Below are 22,040 nucleotides of genomic sequence, written 5' to 3'. Positions count from 1 at the left end.
ATAGATGAAATTTCAATAAAAATGAGCAATCTTCTCTTTAATCTAATATATAGGGATTAATTTGTCTATTTTTTTAGTAGAAAGCCAAAAATGTAATTTGATTCCTAGTACAAAGGCCTTCATGGTACTTATATAATTAATTGTCCTTAGTTGCTCACCTTTAATATTGATAGAGATTAAATTGCACTTTTTTTTTCTATGAGTGATCAATTTACTCGACATCAAAACTAAAAAAGATTGGGAGGTGTTTTTTTTACCTTTCTTTTTTGTAGATAAAAGATTCACATGTTTCAACCATTTACATACTTTGTTTATTTATTTACGGTAAATCTCAAAATTATATATGAACTACGGCTTAATGTATAATTGTATACATGAACTTAGATATTATGTAATTTTATACATGAGATTTTGATTTGATCGGATTATTGTAAATTATTAACACAATTATTGATATAATATCATTTTATGTTTATATATTGCATACATAAAAATTATATTGATCCAATATAAAAATAAATTGATGTATTTATTTTTTAAATGTGTGTGATTAAATCAAAATTAAAGTTTCAAATATACATTTGAACCACAATTAGAGTTTCACGTGTATAATTACACCAAATTAAAGTTCATGTATACAATTACACATTAAATCAAAATTCATATATAATTTTAATATCTATCCGATTTATTTATTTAAAGTGATAAACTAGTGTTTAATCTCAAGATTTTTCAACTATTTTTAGCCATATTAGTCAATAATTTTAAATTACGTTAAAGTATAAATGATGTGACACATTGAAAAAATTGAAGGATTAAAATAATACATTTATCTCTTATTTAAATGTAATATATTTTTCTTATAAGAATGATATAATAATTCATAATATCCAATAGATCTATCTAGAAATATGCTAAACATCCCTCATTCTAATAGGTCAATTTTCCTCGCTTTTACTCTGACCCAAACTTAAAACATAAAATAATAAATATATAAAAATTAAAACTAAAAAAAGAAATAAAAAGGAAATACAGGTGGTGCAAAATAAGAGGGGTTTGGGTGGCAAACAAATCTATTTAGTGCAAGTTCATGAACCTAATCAGACCTTTCCCACCTCAACGAACCTAACTTCCCTTTGCATTCATGAACTTCACCATCCCATCCACTCCCTTTGGCACCAACTTGATTTCCATCGCCCTTTTACCCCTCCCCCCGAAATCCTTCCTTCAACTTGTTCTTCGCTTTGGGTTTTACTTTATAAAGATATATAAGCTTACCTGCAGCTGCTTCTTTGGGTTCATTTTAATTCCTTTGCTGCTGCATCATTGTTTCTCCATTTCTGGTATGGTTTGAGTTACTTTATTATGATCACATTTACTTGATTGAATTTGCTGAAGTATTTTAACTTTTTTGTAGGATTTCCTTGATGTTTCTCTTATATATGTGTGTATGTGTTTTCAAGCTCTGTTTGGTCATTTTATGCAAAGAAATGTTTAGATATGGAAATGGCTTTACAGAGGTTCTAATGTCATCCAAGTGTATGTTATAATTCCAAAATGGGTGTTTTTTTTTTCAATTTCTATAAGCTTAACTTTCATTTGCCCCCACTGTTAATTTCTTAGTTTCTGTAGGTACTGTTATTTCTTACTTGTTGAGAGAAGAAAGTTTCCAAGTGTCGACAGTCTAGAGTAGTTAGATCCCTCGATGAGTCGGTATTGTTTTTGCTCGGGGTTTTGTTGAATCAAACCCTATCAAGCGATGATGCTCACGTGCTCTTAGTAGGTGGTCATGCACTATGCATGACCTGATTCAACAAGGTGCTCTGGTTCTGTTAAACCCGCCGCTTCAGGCATCTGGGCTTTCCGAAAAGCCGGGAGACAAAACTCCGAGCGGGGATACAACTGACTCATAGGGAGGTCTGTCGGTTCTGGATGGACTTTTCTGAATGGAGTCGTTCTCCTTTCAACGATCCCTTTGTATGACGCTGAACTGGAAGAAAGAAACAGGGGGTTTGATTTAGAAGATTAATAGTTTGCATTTGTTTCTAATTACTGCAGGTAAAAAGATAGAGTCAATGGAGGGTATATCTAAAGACATTGCAGTCCTTGTGCCATTAATCTAGGTGACTTGATGTCTAAAGATTCGAGAACGATGTCGACGCGCATTGACCGTGCTCCGTATAATCTTACTGCCGAGAAGACGAGTTCGTTGGCAAATCAACCTTGTGAGTTCACCTGTGGCAGAATCCAAGGTTTCCATGGTGCTGGTTTGTCAAATCATCAAGGAGGTGAGGACGATGTGCCCGTATCTTTTGGTGTGGATCATGAAAATTCATGTCCTCAATCTATAGCTCATAGATCTAATCCAAAATCATCAGAATCGTTTCTTGAGGTATCAGCTACTCTGTTAGGGAAAAGGAATATAAGTGATGTTCAAGATGTCAAGAGGGTTTCCATGGATCTTGCAGGGGACGAAATCAATCGGCTCAATGAGTATAATCCAAGATCACCTGAGTCATTTCTTGAGGTGGGGCAACGAAAAAAGATGAGAAAAACCGAAAGCCATTGTCTGTTTGAATCAAATAACATACCTCTTTGGGGATTTACATCCATTTGCGGTAGGAGAATACAGATGGAAGATGCTGTTGTGGCTATACCTCGATTCTTGCAAGTTCCTCGTAGAATACTGAATGCCGAGAGCATATCGAATCAAACGAGCAATATAAGCAACTTAACTGCTGATTTCTATGGCGTGTACGATGGACATGGAGGCTGTCAGGTAGCTTCCATCATTCTATTTTCCACGTAATTGATATGTCAAGTTAGTTTGATATTGAACATTTCATTTGCATAGGTTGCAAATTATTGCCGTGAACGTATGCATACAGCTTTGGCCGAGGAGATAGAAATGACAAAAGCATGTATTCTTGACGGAAACATCGGATACGACTGGCGGGAACAATGGAAGAAAGCGTTCTTAAATTGTTTTGTCAAAGTTGATACCGAGATCGGAGGAGTTCATAGAGGCCACATCTCGGAGACCACTGGTTCTACTGCTGTAATTGCAGTTGTTAGTCCGACACATATTATCGTTGCCAATTGTGGTGATTCAAGGGCAGTTCTCTCCCGTGGAAAATTTCCGATCCCGTTGTCCATAGACCACAAAGTACAAAATGCTTTTTCATGTTCTGGTTTTTACGAATTTCAAAGACATTGAAATAACAGATGACCCCTTTTTTATAGCCTGATAGAGAAGATGAACAAGCAAGAATTGAAGCCGCAGGCGGCAAGATCATACAATGGAATGGCCCTCGAGTTTCGGGTGTTCTCGCAATGTCAAGGTCAATCGGTAAGTCTTTCAAGTTTCAACTTGTAATATGAGCTCCGAATGGATTAATCAAGGTATCCAATTTGGTTTATCTTCTCAGGTGACAAGTACTTGAAACCATGGATTATTCCAGACCCGGAAGTGACATTCGTTAGTCGAGCAAACGACGACGAATGTCTTGTTTTAGCAAGTGATGGATTGTGGGACGTGCTTAGCAACGACGAAGCCTGTGAAGTTGCGCGGAAGCGGATCGGTTTATGGCGTAAAAAGTACAGAGATAAATCTAATGGTGAAGGGATTGATGGTGCAGCTCAATCTGCAGCAGAGTACCTATCAAGGCTTGCTCTTAGTAAAGGAAGCAAAGATAATATTAGTGTCATTGTGGTGGACCTGAAAGCCCATACAAAATTTAAGAACAAAACCTGACACTGGGATCTCTTCCTGGTAAATATTTCACTCGGATCGATTCTATACTGTTTTGGGTTCGGGTTTTTTGAATTTAAAGCTCCTGTTTTTCCAAGTTAGATAATTATCGGTTTAAATCATTTTAGATTTTGATCATTTAGGTTCGGATTAGTTTTGAGTTTGAGGTTGATGGAGTCAGATTTATTTTTTTATTTTTTATAGTTAAATTGGATTAGATGCAAGTTATTTTTTGTATTCGAGTAATAATTAATAAGTCTACAAATACATGATTAGGGGCGAAGCCAGAAAAAATTTTAGGGGGCCGAATGAAATTTTAATTTTTTATAGTTTATATCTTTATAATTTGTAAAGGATTAAATCAAATTTTTATAATTTTAAGGCGCCAAAATGTAATTTTACCTTTATTAATTTAAAATTTTTAAAAAATTTTAAGGGTTTCAAATACAATTTTATATTTTAGGGGGGTCGGGGCCATGCCAGTCCCCCTAGCTACGCCCCTGTACATGATTTAACCAATTGAGGGTTGAGTTGAACTGATTAATCTAGAGTTTAATATATATGATTTGAAGGTTGTCGTAAAATGTTAAATGTTTTAAAAATTAAATCAGGTCATCGATTTTTGATTAAATTGGTTCCATTCTTATTTTAATAATAATTAAATACACAATTAAAATAATAAAGATAAAGGTGGGTTCAATCTATTTATCTGGGCTAAGTTGAGCTCATTTGCTAGAGTATTTGATTATAAATTCCAAATTAATCAATAATATTAGTACTAGAAATTCATTAATCATTATTTAACATTATAATTTATATTGAGCAGCTACTAAGTTTTTGATAAATAAAACTTGTAATAATTGGACAAAGAGCGAAAGAATGACACAAGAAGAGACAACAACAGGCTGCCTACCCAAGCCCTTGCTTCATAGTTGTCGGCCAAACATAGCTAGAAAATTTTCATATATGTATTTTTGAAGGATTTATATTTGGTAAATTTAATATTATATATTTCGTTAAGGAACCAACTTAAATCTTCATTTCATACCATATAATAATATTAAATACGTTTAAAAATTTAATTCTTCAATTATCCTTTACAAATTTAACAAAATTAAAGTGAGATTATAATTAATTTTTATTTTTATTTTTATTTTATTTTGTCAGCTCTAATAATAATTGATGATTAAAAAGATCAGATTTATGCAAACAACAAGAAAGGGTAAAGGTAATAAAAGAGAAAAGTAAAAATAAAACCCCCTGTTTTAATGTTTCTTTTCCCCTTTTGACATAACGCCGAAAGTTTTTTTTTTTTTCTTCCTTTTAATTACATTACATTATAAGATGGGGTGTGTCTCGTAATTTTCACTAAATAGGTGGCAACGTTACGACTAGGAACGTTTCGATGTTATGACGATGTATGATATCGTAACAATGTAAATAGGGATATTGCGACGTGGTGACGTGTTTCCCACGTAAATTAAGTTTTTTTCAGTTAAACTCTGACTATTTTAGGAATGTTTTAGTATAATTAGACCTTTAATTTTAGTTTATTTAAAGGAGTTTTTGATCCCTATTTTGATAGGCCAATTAATAAGCAATTAAAGATGTAGTACTACATGAGTTTTTTTTTTTTGGTGACAAAATGTTGTCACAAATGAATTTTGATGATGAATATGGAGAGAAATTTACACCACTTTGAGAAAACTATATGAGAAATAGAAATTTGTTTTCGAGTTTGCTCTATGAGAGTTAGGTATTTGTTTTTAGGGTTTGGGTTTGAATACTTAGTACATTTAGTTTTAATTTTTTTATATTATACTCTTATTTATTTACTCATTTAGTGAAAAATTAAAATCTCTTTTGCTCATAATTTTTATTCTCTTTAAATATATTTTTCACGTAAAATCTTTATTTATACTAATAAATCCTCAACAAATAAATATATAATTTTTAATATAAATATTAATATATTTAAGTAATTATAAAATAAAAACGAAAAATTTAAGCAAAATTTATGTATAATAATTACATATGATAAAATTAAAAACTCTAATAATGAAACTCGAAGTCTTACAAATAATGTTTGAAGTCTGTTTGGTAAAGACACGGTTTTCAAGTTTTGGAGTAAAAGGGTATGATTTGAATGATTGCAACCACGCTCCATTAATGTCCAGAAGTTAAGGCCAACATGTACTAATTTATTCTATAGACTTTTTTTTTTAATTTTTCAAAATATCCTTTCAGAATAATTATATTATAAATTGTAGTAAATGATTTCCCTATTGAATTGATAAAAATAAATCTAAGTCGTTAAATATATTAACTCAATATATACTACTTACTCAATCACGACGAACTCTCTTTTTACATTAAAAATGATTTTTTTACCATAATCATTATATATATAATATATTAAGTGCAACTATGATAGAAACCTAAACCAAGTCAATGACCTAAATTATCCAATCATTTATCTTTTTTTTCTCTCAATTATTTTTAATAATTTTTAAATTAACAAGTAACAATAACAAATATAATTGTTTTAATGAAAATATAATTAAAATATTTTATTACAACAAACTTTTATTTAATATATAATAAACTGATAATTTACATTGAGATTAATGTTTTAGAATTGAACCAATGATTAAATTGGTAATACTAGTAATGCTTGAAATTTGTCATTTAGAGATCGAAAGCCTAGTGATTAATTAATTCTATTTTTGAACATCATCGCTTGCTTGCTCTACCCAACGGGATTGAAAAAGTTATTTCATTAATCAAAATCAACGTTTTCAAAACTAAACCTGAAATTCGTTAGGGTACTAGTTCGAAGATAGGGGTTGAATCGATTGACCCGCAAACCTATACAAACCGATTGAACAAATCTAAAAAAGACCAATTGAATTGATTTTTCTCTATTTTGATTTTTTATTTTTTTAATAATTTGTTTAATTGAATTGGACGAACTAATCAAATCAAGATCTAGTAGCTTGAATTGTTCAACCGCTAATCTAGTTATGAAGAACGAAAGAAAGAAAAATAAAATATATAAGAGAAAATAATATTTTTTGTCTTCTTTTCCGTGTGTCAATTTTTAATTGTTTTTTTAAAATAAAAATTTTAAGGTATCACTTGTGACTAAAAAAAAGTTTAGGTACAAAAATAGACAAAAAAACCTACATAGTTTAAGTACCAATTTGTGAGTTAATCTTTTTTTAAATTATACCTAACAATTTAACTAACGAAGTACCAACTTAAAAAAAATATATAGTTTAAGTACCAACAAATTCAAAACGACAAACAAAATCCTTGTCATGAATTCAGATTTCAAACAATAACATGTTTTTATTTATTTTTGGTCAAGTTTCTATTTTTGTCATTCGCTGCTTTTAGAGTATGGTAAATAAGTTTATAGTAATAAAATTTTACACAGTGGCAGGATCTCGATTCTCTTAAAATGAAAATTTTTCTTTAAAATTTTTATAATTTACAAAATTTAAATTAATATACTTTGACCATTTCAAAAAAATTAATTTAATCTTTTAAAATTATAAAATATAAGTTATTAAAATGATAAAATTATATTTTACTATTATAAAATATACAATTTAATTTCGACCCTCAAGATTGTTCCTTGTCTTTGATGAGGATCATGGAGTGAGAACAAATATAGAACATTTTTCAAGTGTTAAAATTAAGTGATAAATTTTGAAAAAGATAAAAAATATTTTTTAACATATTAATTTATTAATTTCATTATTTTTAAAGAGGTTAAACATAATTTTTATTTTTATTTTGAAATTAAAATATAATTTTATCATAAATTAAAATGTAATTTAATTATTTTATAAGAAACTTAAATAGTGATTTTTCATTTGTGAGAGGGGTAAGGTTTATGCCTGCCTCCACTCAGATTCACCCTTGATGAGGCACTTTGATGCTACCATACTTGCACCTGCGTTTGAATATTACCATTCTTTTTTTTTTTTTTTAAATTTTCATGATTTTACCTATTTTAGCACTGACAAGCCACCTCGTAATCCCATTAATACAATATCCAAATCATATGTAGAGATGAATCCAAAATTTTTTAAATAGGAATGAAATTTATGTATTAATTTATAGTTTCATCATTTATAATTTTTTCAGATTTGAACGGACATCTTAATTTTCAAATTGATGAAAATATATGATTCATCTCATACTAATATTTTAAGTTTGTACTAATTTAAAATAATTAATTGTACAAATAAAATTCAAAATTCAAAATTATTATATATAGAGGAGCGCATTAAGGAGATAAAGTTCCAATATTGTGTTATCATTATTTTTAAAAATTCCCACACATAAAATGGTCAAATAATTTATCCTAAAAACAATAGAATTTAAAATTATTATTTTTAAAATATTAAATTCAACATTTTAAAGTATGGTGGTATAATAAAAGTTAGATTAAAGCAGTTAAAAATATCATTATTTTTACTAATAAAAATTGAATTTAACAGTAACTTTTAATGAAAATAATTAGATTATTTTATGTATTATACTTTTAGCGGAATTTTTAAATATCCTTTTTTTTTTTTTCATTTCTTACAGCAACCGATACCCATAATATCTCTTTCTAGCCAAGCTTTCTCCTTTGTATTTTGGTTTATAAAGTCTTTTAAGCCTCGAAGAAAACTCAAAAACTTGGCCTATCCCTTCATGGAAATCACCGGAGAACCCCCGCCGTTATGGCCACAACTGGCCACCGCCACCATTCATCGCCGTCGTCGTCAGCCGCCGTCTCCTCTTTTCTCCCCACCGTTTCTCATAATTCTCTTACCCACCATCGCATTGCTTCTCTTGTTCTTCGCCGTCCCTCCTTTTCTCTCTACCATTGCCGCTCAGATTTCCCAACCCACCGGCGTTAAAAAAAACTCCGATTCCCTCAACCTTTTCCTGGTCTTCTTCGCCATCTTTTGCGGCTTTTTCGCCAGGCGAAACGACGGCAGCGGCGACGGCGACAATGAGAACAGTAGGAATGATGGTGATACTCACATTAACAAGCAACAATGGTTTGATCAGTACCCGGTAAGGAAAATCTACGACGACCATCCTCCACCAATAAACGCGGTGGAGGAAACGACCGTCGTAAGGAGGTTGAAGAGAAACAGTAGCTCATACCCAGATTTAAGACAGGAATCTTTGTGGGAAAATAGCGAAGATCGGTCTCGTTTTTACGATGATTATGGAATAAAGTATTATAATGATGAAGTTCATGAGCTTCGCCGGAGCTGGAGAAGTGATCATCGGTTCGAAGAATGTGAACCCAAGGTTATTATTTCTCCGGCGAAGTCACCAGCTCCTTCAACACCGCCACCTCCGCCGCCAACTCCGCCTCCTGCAGCTGCATATCGTAAACCAAGGCGAAGTTATCAAGCTGTTGGCCGGAACGAGAATGTGAATAATACTCAGAAGTTTCATGTTAAGTACGATGGAAGTGAGTCTCCGGCTCCGCAGCCAGTGAAGCCACCGCCGCCTCCTGCATCTGGATATCGTAAACCAAGGCGAAGTTATCAAGCTGTTGGCCGGAAAGAGAATGTGAATAATGCTCAAAAGTTTCATGTTGAGTACGATGGAAGTGAGTCTCCGGCTCCTCAGCCAGTAACTCCACCTCCACCGCCGCCTCCTCCGCCACGACGACCACCGTCGCCGGTTTCTCAACTGGGATATAGTTCAGAACAAAGGTACGGGAAATTGGAACGTGGAAAAAGTAATGCAACGAAAGAAATAAAGATGGTTTTTGCTTCTTTAAGGAAGAGAAAGAAAAAGAAGACTAAAGACGATTATCGATATGAATCGCCGGCTAATTATTCCACCACCATTCCCCCACCGTCACCACCACCACCTCCACCGCCAATGCCTCCACGACCATCTTCCGTCTTTAAAAAATACAATCTCTTTAAATCAAAAGGCAGAAAAAGCAAAAGAATCCATTCAGTTCCACCTCCACCGCCGCCGCTGCCGCCACCGTCGTCAGTTTCAAAACCAAAGCAAAACACTCAATCCCCACCACCACCACCACCACCACCACCTGCACCGCCAACACCACCACTCAGACCGTCAAGAAGACGAACCACAACCAATGCCAACAACTATAAGCCACCATTACCGACAACAAAACCAAGCACCAGCTTTTACCATGTCGACGAGAATGTAAACAGCGGAGAACAGTCACCGTTAATCCCCAAACCACCACCTCCACCGCCAGAATTCAATGATGATGAAAAAGTCAGCATGATGGACGGTGATGATGGGGCTATTGTTGGAAGGGTCCCAGTGTTTTGTCCCAGTCCAGATGTTAACGCAAAAGCTGAAACCTTTATTGCCAGACTCAGAGATGGGTGGAAATTAGAGAAAATAAATTCCATGAAAGAGAAGCAAGAGGATAAAAAATTATAAAACAAAATTCAGAGATTTCCCTTCTTTTTTTTCTTCTGAATTTGATTTTCCCGAATCAATTGAATATTATTATGATGGGAACTGAGGAAAAAGCTTCATGAGAGTTCTATGTTTTTTTCTTAATGAACACTTTCATGAAGATCATTGTAAGTTTGAATGTGTGTGTGTGTTTGTTTATATTTGACTCAACCATGTTTTAATTTGGTGTCTGCGTATTGACAATGAGGGCTCTTATTGTGGGTTTTTTTGTTCATCAATTGGAGCCTTTGTGGTTTGTTTTTTCTTCTTCGTAGCAATTAAAAATGGTGTGATTTTTGTAATTTGATCCTTTGTTATGAATATTACTTCTTCTATAAAAGATGCTTGATAAGGCACCTTACATTTTCAAAGGGAGAATGTAAGTAAGATCAACTACTAATCCCGAACATAAAACATAAAAGAAACATATATACATACAAGATTTTCTTTTATAATCTTTTAGTATACGTATGGATATAATAGATACTTGTTTTGAAATTTGGGAAAACTAGCAGCAACAATAGCTGTTAAAGTAGTGGATTCAATTAAATTAAATACAATATATAGGGGATCAAAAGCAAACAACTCAGAGAAAAATGTCTGTCTTGGTCCCATTTCATATATTCATTGCTTCAATGTTCAAATAAAACACTATGTGACCAGCCTGAAAAAAAGTGCACACTTAACTTTAAACTTTGCCATTTTCATAATAATTTCTTTACTTCAAGACATGGGGCATGGACCATATCATGATTGATATTTTTAATTTGACAGAATTTCAATCACCCTAAATTAGTAAGGATAACCCGAACATCCATCCGAAATTTGAAAAAAATTGAGAAAAAATTAGCAACTTCCCCTACCATTGAAAGAGCATGGCATATATATCTTACCATGGGATGCCATTTCTTTGTGCTCTTTTTTTAGTACAACGCAAAGGAGTGATACAAAACATTTTCCAGGACCTCAAATCCTGTTTTCTCGAACTTAACCGACATTCCAAAATGCCGACAAAAATGACTGCTGCTACTGTCAACAACAGGTCGTTTCATCCAGTAAAAAACCCGAAGGAGAAGTGAAAGGAAGATCATTGTCCTAGAGCTTTATGTTGATCCTTTCAGACCATTTAAATATATCGGAATAAACACGATCTCCACCAATGTCCTCCCCGGTAGCCCCAGCAGCAACTCGTAGAACATCCTCGATCAAAGCGAAATTTCCCAATAAATCAACGTGAGAACCACTTTGGGTGCCTCGACCTTCTAAAAGATTAGCCGGAGGTGCATGTTTGTACTCTCGATTGTAAGTACGTATTCCCGAAGGGTTGAACCTGGTTTTACCACGCCAACCTTTTGCACACATGAAACCCGCGCTTATGATAGGAACGGTTTCGTCTCCGTCACCAGAGAAAACACCACCTCTTAGACATGAATCTTCACTATCACCGTCTACAGAGGTGTCTATTTGAAATGGAATTGAGCAATCACTTGGAGGAGCTACTTTGTAGATATAACCTCTTTCGGTGGGGAGTCCAACTCCATATAACGAGTAAATTTCCATGTCCGGAGCATTCGGTAGCCTGCAAATTCATCCAGGATTTGTCAGGGAAACAGCTAGTACTAGAAAAAACCGAGAAGGTGAAAACACTCACTTTGTTTCTAAGGGGTTTGACCAATATTTGTACTGGTCATACTTCGGGTCATCCAAATCATCGGCTATCCCGTACGAAAAATGAGAAGCTCCCCGTGCCATCAACTTCGGGGCAACATAATGAAGCAGGTCCAAAATCGATCCAGCAGTGTAAACTTTGTGATCAGCAACCGCTTTGATAGCTCGATTTCCCATTTCATGATATTCTAACCATATATCGCAGTTACTCGAGTTCGTAAGCTTATCACCCTTTGCAACATGCTGCTAATCAATAATTAATCAGATATAAACATGAAGCAATCAAAAACGAAATAGCGCAATAAGTGGATATTACCTTGAAATCAACCCTCTCGATTTTGGAGGAATGTGTTTCGGCCCAATCTTTATTAAATGAAATAAGTCTCCCGTAATTCACACCTTTCGTATCACAGATATTGCCGTTTCCACCAGTATTACGAGTGCTATTGTCCGTCCCCTTTTTTGCACTATTGTTAACAGTTTCTGTTTCAGGCGACCAATCTAGACCGCCCCAGATAGTTTCTCCACCCTTGGGTATCATCGAAAAAGTAGCATCCCATGTTCGGAACATCCGCATTAAATGCTTAAATGTTTGAAGACCGAGTACGTCTTTGTCCAACAAACCCGGTGCTTGAGCCCTGTTTAACAGTTAACATTTCATCAAGCTCCAAAACCAAACACGATTCACAAAGATATATTTGCATGATTTACAAAACGAAGTACCTGAGAGCTGCTATATCCCGGACTTCAATAGAAAAATGCAGTGCAATAGATTTCGGACTACCTAAAAAGGGTGCACCAATATTCATTATGGCCTTAATGTGCTTCGCACTCCAATCTGGACCACCACCACCACCCCTTGGAGCCGGTGTTTCGACCCATTTCATGAAATGCAGAAAGTACTGAACTCCCATCGAATGTGGAAGGACTACTACTTTTTTCCCACCGTGTGTAGCGACCAAGAGCTCGATATTACTTTTTATTCGGGTCAAAGATTGGTCCCGGATCTGATTTATTCAAATAGCCATAATAAGATAATCCCGGAGAGTTGTAAACATTTAAAGTATATATGTATGTCTGAAAGATTAAGTGCATACCTCGGTGTTCTGAAATGATAACCTCCAATCATAAGCAGCCATATACAACGATTTTTCCTCGTACCCAATATGAGCCAAATTAGCTATTACGACAGCCCAAACAAAATAACCCGTAGCAAAATAATCAGCTGCCACAAGTCCAGTTACAGGTCTGACTCTTATACCAGGAGGGTCGAATCCCGTATCATTATCAAGCGATATGTGCTCAAGCCAGCATAATGGTCTGCAATGAAATTGAAAGAACAATGGGGGTATAAACACTATTAATGACATTTTCATTTCATAACCAAAACAAACTAAAAGGTAAGCTCGATAGCAAGTTAGCAACCATATGCAAAAGATTAGCGCGTCGAGATTCGAGTAACAGAACTTGTGCATGGTGGCAAATTAGCAATGATTCCCTCGGGTTTACGTGCATAGAGAAGCCAACACCTTAACCCGTTGGCTATTTGGATCACAAAAGAAGATTTCGAGATTCTAATCCTGTAACAAAATGGGGGCTTTTCAGCATATAGCATGCCGATCTAACAATGCATCTATTAGAAGGATAGACCAAATATTCTACATCCCGGTTCGATAGTTCGATACAATGAAGTACTCTAGCACGAAAATACTAACATCAAAAGCAAAGAATCATATCAATATTTTGATTTAACTCGAAAGAAAACAGGGAACTCGACAAATCGACCAATCCCAAGCTTTTTTACAGTTCAAGAACAACAGAGATCTGCAATGTTATAGCGATGTTTATAGAATATATCTATATATAGAGAGAGAAACATATGAGCCAACAGAACATTACTTCAATGTTTAAAATCCAAACTGCCATTGACAAGACAAAGATCAAAGTTACCTTTCTAGAACCATTTTTGCAACAGAGTAAGCTTAAAGGAAGCTGCTTTAATAACTTTGAAACATTCATAGTCTTCAAAAGAACAAACTTTAAGACAAAACCCAGAAGTTTTTTAAACAAAGTAAAGATGATACCTTTTGTAAAATTCACCAAAGGAACCACCCCAAAGCCGTTTACCAAGCAATCCTTCAGCACAGTGCCGACCTTCCCAAAGTTCAAGACCACCGGTGACGACCCCGGGAACGAGCACCACCGGGTGGTTCGCCGTCAAACCTTCTTTTCTTAACTTAACACCGGGAGGGTCCGGTAATGGACCGGTTATCGCCATCGTTACGAATTGAGGGATTGAATCGGGCATTGTGTTGTATAAGAACAAACAAAACCACCATATCGAACATATAAAACCGATGAACCAACAACAATTGTCCCAACACGACCATTTTTTCGAACCAGAATTTCGTCTTTGCGGGATCTTGTATTGGTCCTTCTTCTTGTCGCCGTCGTCGGCGCCGTCTTTTTCGATGTTGGGATCGGCTATTCGAGTCTTTGAAGAATCCGTACTGTTCCTCCGCCGCAAAAACGACATCGTTTTGGAAAGGAAATAAGGCCTATAAAAACTCAATGGTTTGTTCATCGTTCACGGCGATCGACGGCGGAGTTATAGAACGAACATGACTGAAACCTGTATTTTTTACTCTCTATTGACCACACCTTTCCGTTATGAGACCGCCGGATTGAAGGCCGCGAAACTAAACGGAGCAACGATCAACGGCGGAGATGGATGATTTCAACGGTGAGTTGAGTTTTTTTATTGTAAAGTCCCACACTTTGAACTGCCAAATTGGCAAGCCCAAGACTCTACGTTTTAGCTTTTTCTAAGCTCAGAAAAGGCTGGCTTCCCTTTCTTCCGGGGTTTTTTTGCATTGTTGCAGTTTTAAAGACAACAAGAGTAATGACCGTCTGAATTATGCGTTGTAATGAAAATAGTATTTGTCAACGTGACAAGGATCTTTTTTCTACCTTCATCAAAAAAAAAAAATTTGGGTCAATTTATTGTTATATTGTATTTGGACCTTACAATTTGGTGTGGTCCAATATAATTACTTAAAATATAATAAATAGTTTTAGGAAAAATATACTACTAGTCACTCAATTATGATTTTTTTAGTCATTCAATTTTAAAAATTATAAAATAATCATCTTATTATTGAAATTTATTTTTTTGGTTATTAACTGACTAACGATGGTAGCTTTTAAAATTAGTATAAGACTAAATTACACAATATTTAGAATCAAATGTATAAATATTGAGGATTAACGTTTATTATATCAATTTTAAAAGTTGTCACCATTATTCATTCGTGAGCAAATAAGGCGATTAAATAATTGGGTGACCAAAATTGAATTTATAGAGACTAAGAATAATCCAAGTAAACCGAATTTATAATTTTATGCATAGTGCAAGGTTGATAATAAAATTTAATTGAACATATGTAAGTGCTACTATTTGAATCAATAATTAAATTTTAAATTTTAAAAATATAAAAATTAAAATTTACTAATTTAAAGTATAAGGACTAAATTTACAAAATGGGATGATAAATTTAAAATCTTTTAAGTCTTATCCACTAGAAGTTTTGAATGCGTACTTTGTTATTATTCGCTTTCCTTTTTCCTATCTTTGAATTTATCGTTTTTGTCTTTATTTTATCTCTTTGTCAAAGATAAAACAGAGGAATTTCTATTCTTCTATTTGAATCCATATATAAATCCACAACACTAGATTGAGTTGGAAAAATTTTGAGCTTGTATCTAGATATTAAATCGAAATTCTAATCATTATTCTAAATAAATCTTGGTAAAAATAAATAAATTTTAGTGCAAAATAATTGACAACTGAAACTTAATAAAACTAAATTCTACGGGTTTATATTGATCTAGTTCATTAGTTTTTGTTTTTCTTTTGAACAGATAATCAAAATAAAAATTTATTAATAATTTATTGATCAACAATTTTGAGAAAAAGTGACCTAACAACCCACCTTAATGTTCATAAGCAAGTTAATGGAAGAGTGACTTAAATGGTCAATTTTGAATAATTAAATGATTGAATTGTAATTTTTATAATTAAGTGATCAAAATATAAATTTATCAATAATTGAATAACCACGAGATTAGTTTATCCAAAATATTAGGAATAGTCCCTTTCGTAAGGAAAAATATCATTTAAATACCCATAACCTTGATAATAAAATAAAAAATACCATATCAAATAATAATTTCTATTTTTTTTCTTGTAAAACAAAATTCCTCCATAATCGTTTCCATGTTTTTCTTCTTAATCTTCAATAATTCAAAGTGGAGGTAGGCCCGACCATTATGGATTTTAGTCAATTTTTCCCATTTAAATTATTAATTAACAATTTAAAATTTAATTTAATTATAAAACATATAAATAAATTTTAATAAATTATAAAACTATTTTATTTTTAAAAATCAAATATAATTATTTTTAATAAGGTTTTCATTTATATAATGAAATATTAAATCAGGTGATACCAAATTTTTATACGGTTTATAAAATTGTAAATTTTATTATTTGTTTTTAATAATTTTAAATACGTTAGCTCATAAAAAGCTTGACATTTTTACAATTGTACTTCAAATAAATATTATTACGAATGTTAGTATAAATGAACTATTAATGAAAATTATGGCCAAACTTCGTGGGTTGTTTAAGTTTCTGCCAACACCAATTCAAAAGTACATAATTAAATTAAATAAAGTAAAATTTAAATAGATTTAATATTTATTGTTTAAAAATATTATTCATTGTTTAATAGAGTTAGTATTTTTAAAGTTTTATGGTTACGTAAATAAAATATTTACTTGGAATTCAATCGCAATTGAAAAAATATTTTTAAAATATTTTTTATACAGATGAATGTTAACTCTGTTACAATTTAGATCTATTCAATTATTTTAGTAGTGTAAAAATTAAATTGATCTATTTAATAATAGAGAGACGATTTGATAACAAAGATTTCCCAAGTTCTTTAACCAATTCAAAAGTGTAGCGATGATTTGAAAAAAATATATATATCGGGTCAAAATAAAATTATAAAATTTTAAATTATATAATTCATAATTAGTAAAGATTAAAATACATATTATTTCACTTAATCAATGGGGCCAAAACCCTCTCAATTTATGACCTACCGATAAGTCCATTTATTAAATGAAAATAACATAAAATAATATAATAATAATATATGTCAAAGAAAAGGCGTATCTGGATGACATTTATTTTCTTCTGTTCTTTTATTATTATAGATATTCATAAATTTTAAAATTTAAATAAATAAAATATTTTTTCTCAAATTAATTGGTTAAATTTATTTATTTTATTACGAAATTTTATTATAATATTTCGATAATATCTTATATATTTTAAAATTATAATTCGCCCGACTCATAATCATGTTAAATATGTAGATGAGGAAGGTTAGAGCAATACTGATTACTCATTTATTATAGTTATTTATTTTTCTATAAATATAAATATAAATATAATTTATTTTTGGCCCAATAATTGAACTTGCAAACCATACCAGCACGTAATTTAATATCTTAGCTAAAAAATACCAAACATACACGTAAATGTTCATAAGACAACAACAAATATTGCTGCCTTTATTCATAATATTCATTTTGTTTAATTATGTACCAAAATGAATTATTAAATTAAGTTGCCTGGACGAAATTTATTTTCTAAATTGGGAATTAAAATTTGCTTGAATTAAATTATAATTTTGGAAATATTTCTTATTTATTTAAAGATTTAAAAAACTTAAATTAAATCTTTTAATTTTGGGAAGAGTTAAAAGAGCAATTTATCCATTCAACTAAAGAGATTAAGGCTCCTGCTTAGTCCTTGATATGTCCAAGTTTCTAAATAAACAACTATCCGATAAAATATTATGAAAACCTCTTATATTAAGAGTTAGATTATATTTTGTTTCATTTACTCAAAATATAGATAAATTAATCCATATATGATATATCAATAAGCAAAATAAAATTTTCTGCTAAAAGATTTAAAAACTAGCATGCGAGAGGAGATAACTAGAGTGACACGTGGCCCGTTATGCATATCTTATACTAACGTACAGAAATCAATTTTGATAAATTTTTTAACAAAAGAATCAATTTGATTTTAAATCTAACTTACAAAAATTAATTACCAATTTTTAAATAAAATACATAGATAAAAATGAATAAAATCAACCAAATGAATCGAAAATAATCAAATTGAGTTGACTTATTTGATATTTTTATATGGATTATAAAAGTTCTGAACTTCACAAGTAAGAAGTTGACTGCCCTTTTTTTTAATATATTTTAAAATACATGTAACAATGTGCACAATTTTCATATTTAAAAATAAATTTAATTTTTAAACCAATAAGAATACACTAATAGAATTAAGGTCTAATTTTGCCCCATGTCCTTGTATTCTTCCTATTTTCTAAATTTAATGCATTTGCTTTTAAAATTCAAGAATGTTGTCCCTCTATTTGTATGATTTAAAATTAAAGTTTAATTGATAACCTTATTAATTAACTTATGTTTAATATGAATATATACTATTAAATAAATTTTAATTTTTAGATTAAAATTTTAAATATTAAAATGTCACATATTTAAATTTAACAAAGGTTCTTAAATTGTGTTATCAATCGTATTTTAATTTTTATATTAAGCATGTAGGAGACAAAATTACGTAGAATTAAAAGCATAGGAACTATTTTTTAAAATCCAAAGAGTGCAAGGATTGGTTGCAAAATTAAACCTAGAATCAATGAAGTATATATATTTTTATTTGGTTAAAAGATGCCATAGGTCTTTATACTTTCATTTCTTGAAATTTAGTCTTTCTACTTTTCAATTTTTGAAATTTAAGTCAAATTATAAACTTTTTTATTAATTTTATTGGTGCAACATTTTGAAATAATAAAGAACTAATTTGGTAGCAATATAACTAAAAATGACACTGTAATTAACTTGAACTTAATAAAATGATTTTAACAATATTAATAATTAGATCTGAATTGTAAAATTTAAAAAGTAGAATGACTAAATTCCTAGAAATAAAAATACAAGTACCCATTTTACAATTTTTCAAAAAGTAAATAAACTTATCACATAATTTAGCTTCTTTTTTTTTTCAAAAGAATTTGCAGATACAATCATAAGTATAAGTATAATATAAATCACAAATAATACATATTCGATCAATTAAAATTAAAATAAGAATCAACTGAATATAAAAGCATAATTAACTTAAGATCGAAATATATTCGAATCGAAATCAATATATATTCATATAAAACCCACACTATAAAACTTAAATATAGAATAAACTCGAGAAAATCACTCATAACATTTACTTGCAATGAATTTTGGACTTGAACAAAGGCGAAGGCAACGGAAGTAGGCAGTAACCATGGCCCCAGCGTGGTAAAATTATCGTTTTAACTCCTTTAAAATTTTTTCATAATTATATAATTATAATCTTCTACTCTAGCCCGCCCCCCGAAATTTTAATTTTCATTCCCCTTGAACAATATTCCAAAATCACGATTAATAAATGCGCACGTGGCGTAGTATTATTTGATTTATTTGCATATGACAAGATACAAGTCCATCTTGGAAGTATCAATGACATACAAATAGGCTTAATTTACTATTTAGTCCTGAATTATATCTATTTTCTCACATTTGTATTTTTTTTGGTACTTCAAATATCAATTTTCTCTATTTTTGGTTTACTTTGTAATGTTCATTAGAAAAAATCTTTTAGACCACATTGGTCAATGAAAGAATGCCACGAGCATTGACCTACCGCATAATGTTGTTAGAATACATCACATGTTCTTTTTTTTTTTTTTTAATGTTATATGTATTTCATTTATTAAAAATACAAAAATTATATATAATGTATAAAAGGTTTAAAAATATATAATTATAAAGCTTAAGAATTCAAAATAATATATAAAATGAAATTTCTAGTAATTGCAAACATACATTGAAATTTAAATGCCTTTGCATAATTTTATATAAATAATATTTTTAATTTTTTTACTTTTTAATAATATCATTAATTTAAACAAATTTTCTTTTAAAAATTATTTTATTTTTTAATTTTTTTCTAGATTTTGTATAATTTTGAATTTTTATATATTTATTTCCATTTTATATTTTTAATGTATATATATGTTAAATAAAATAAAATATTTGTTTTTGACATAAAAATGACATGTGGCATTTTGTGATGGGCTATTAATTTCTTTTAACGTCTGTAGAAAATGAACTCAAAAATATAATAGAAACATATTTTAGGCATCAAAATAGAACAAAAAAAAAATACCAATATGAAAAAATAGATATAGTTGAAGAACCAAATCTTGAATTACATACAAATAGAATATATATTAATGCTTAAAATAATAGAGCAAAGTGGACCGTCCATTTAAAATATTATTTTATTTTAACATATTTACTATTTTATGTCTAATTAATAATTAGTATTTATTTTCAATATTTCGTAAATATCGATATGTGGAGTGTCTGTTATTGATGCATGTTCACATTGTAGGGACATCTTTTTCTTTTTAATTATTATTTAACATTGTTTTGGATTTTATTAACAACAACAAAAAAAAAGGCATTGTCGTAAATATTTTATATTTGATTATTTAAACCAAGAGTTTACAAATATTAATATTAGACCATGATGTAATAACAAAATAGTGTAATTGAATAATGTTGTTTTATAAGTGAAATCTATTGTAGCTTCCTTTTCAAAATTATTATTTAAGATTGGTCGAGATAGTTCGATAAAAAGAATAAAAATTTCATAAAAGTATTTAAAATTCGGTTTAATCGATATGTAATGTTTATGGTTCAACCAGTACAATGTCCTTTTATGGATCGGTCCAAAATATTATACTTTTTTCTTAAATTTATATTTTTCATAAGATGTATTGATAGGTTATCACATGGTGTCATTAAATTGTTAGCAATCCTACATTAGTACAAATTAATAATGTCATCGTGAAAATACTATCTTAATTGATGGAATATAAATTTAGAGACCAACTAAATACAAATAAACAAGTTTAAGTGTAAAATATAAATTAACCCATTGTATAACATAAACACAATTATTTGGTGCAATTATTTATAAATTGGTTAATTATTGCTGCCAAAAGTACACTTTACAAATCACTAACGTAAAGTTTGATGACCCAATGAAGCCCACATTATACATTAGTCGGATAAAATAATTGTAGGGAAAAGTGGAAGGTGCATTTAATCTATTATTTTATTTTTAGGATCTTGACTGATTTTCTAATTAAAATAAATAAATAAATAAATAACAAAAATTTCTCTAGAATATTCTTGTTAGTGTTTTTTGTTAATAAATGTTCACGTGGTGCATGACGGTGGTAACTTTTTTAAATTTGTTTATCTAATCTAATCTTCATGGGGATTTGATTATATTTAAATTAAGAGTTTTAATATTTTAACAATATATTATGGTAGGATCAAATTAATTATTTAATTAATGTTAACGGTTAATATTTATGATGTGACTGTTACCGATGGAAAAACGTGCCATGTCAATATTACATATTTAATAAATTATTTTAACTTAATAAAAAAATATGGAATATTTCTTTTTTTTTGAAAAATAAGCAAAATTACAACTAAAAACCTCTTAAGAGATTTTAAAAGTTTTATATTGTTGAATAACCGTGGCCACCAAATCAGGAGGCACTTCAAAAATTCGGAGGGGTGACTTTCGAGAGAGACTGATCTTTGTCAATTAATCTGTGATTAAATTACACTCCCTAGTGACGTACTTAAATTCCCATTAACCATCAGAACACAAAAGTCGTTTAATTCTTCTAAGAACGGTAATGTCTGAATCCACTGATACTTCCATGGACAAAGTCTTTACCACCCCCAAGATTATCAGACTAAATTCGAACTTTTTTCATAACTCTTGTTTAATAGAATGAGAATTTCATCAAGGATGCCCCAAAGTTCTGCCTCCAAAGGTGAGCATCTACCCAAATAATTGGTGTACATCAAAATTCAATTATCGTTCTGATCTCTAACCACGCCTCCCGTTGAA

At 30.8% G+C, this 22,040-nt stretch overlaps 3 protein-coding genes across 6 annotated transcripts; 2 read left to right on the top strand and 1 right to left on the bottom strand.

Annotated features, from left to right (window-relative positions):
- Positions 1 to 1,043: 1,043 nt before the first annotated feature.
- On the top strand, positions 1,044 to 3,979 carry LOC108467504 (protein phosphatase 2C 77). Of its 4 annotated transcripts, none has more exons than XM_053018428.1 (6): positions 1,044 to 1,343; positions 1,418 to 1,539; positions 2,059 to 2,779; positions 2,855 to 3,166; positions 3,244 to 3,349; positions 3,429 to 3,979. In XM_053018428.1, the coding sequence occupies exons 3-6, from the start codon at positions 2,132 to 2,134 to the stop codon at positions 3,752 to 3,754; spliced, it is 1,392 nt and encodes a 463-aa protein (XP_052874388.1). In that variant the 5' UTR covers positions 1,044 to 1,343; positions 1,418 to 1,539; positions 2,059 to 2,131; the 3' UTR covers positions 3,755 to 3,979. The 4 variants fall into 4 exon arrangements, with proteins under 4 accessions (XP_052874388.1, XP_017623624.1, XP_052874389.1 ...); XM_053018429.1 differs by lacking the exon at positions 1,418 to 1,539 and having other exon boundaries at positions 1,045 to 1,343; positions 2,059 to 2,288; positions 2,379 to 2,779; XM_017768137.2 differs by lacking the exon at positions 1,418 to 1,539 and having other exon boundaries at positions 1,046 to 1,343; positions 2,059 to 2,288; positions 2,469 to 2,779.
- Positions 3,980 to 8,331: 4,352 nt separating this feature from the next.
- Positions 8,332 to 10,559, top strand: LOC108467503 (protein BNI1-like). Its single transcript, XM_017768134.2, has one exon. It carries the CDS (start codon positions 8,462 to 8,464, stop codon positions 10,199 to 10,201), a length of 1,740 nt encoding a protein of 579 aa, XP_017623623.1. The 5' UTR covers positions 8,332 to 8,461; the 3' UTR covers positions 10,202 to 10,559.
- Positions 10,560 to 10,901: 342 nt separating this feature from the next.
- Positions 10,902 to 14,858, bottom strand: LOC108470153 (phospholipid:diacylglycerol acyltransferase 1-like). Its single transcript, XM_017771399.2, has 6 exons — positions 13,972 to 14,858; positions 12,985 to 13,207; positions 12,611 to 12,894; positions 12,204 to 12,525; positions 11,871 to 12,130; positions 10,902 to 11,798 (listed from the first exon to the last, which is right to left on the bottom strand). Exons 1-6 carry the CDS (start codon positions 14,469 to 14,471, stop codon positions 11,315 to 11,317), a joined length of 2,073 nt encoding a protein of 690 aa, XP_017626888.1. The 5' UTR covers positions 14,472 to 14,858; the 3' UTR covers positions 10,902 to 11,314.
- Positions 14,859 to 22,040: the final 7,182 nt, after the last annotated feature.

Source organism: Gossypium arboreum, chromosome 8, assembly GCF_025698485.1.
Source record: "Gossypium arboreum isolate Shixiya-1 chromosome 8, ASM2569848v2, whole genome shotgun sequence".
In the NCBI taxonomy this organism is placed as follows: domain Eukaryota; kingdom Viridiplantae; phylum Streptophyta; class Magnoliopsida; order Malvales; family Malvaceae; genus Gossypium; species Gossypium arboreum.
Note: the sequence above shows the minus strand (reverse complement) of the source record. Positions and strands in the feature narration are given on the sequence as shown.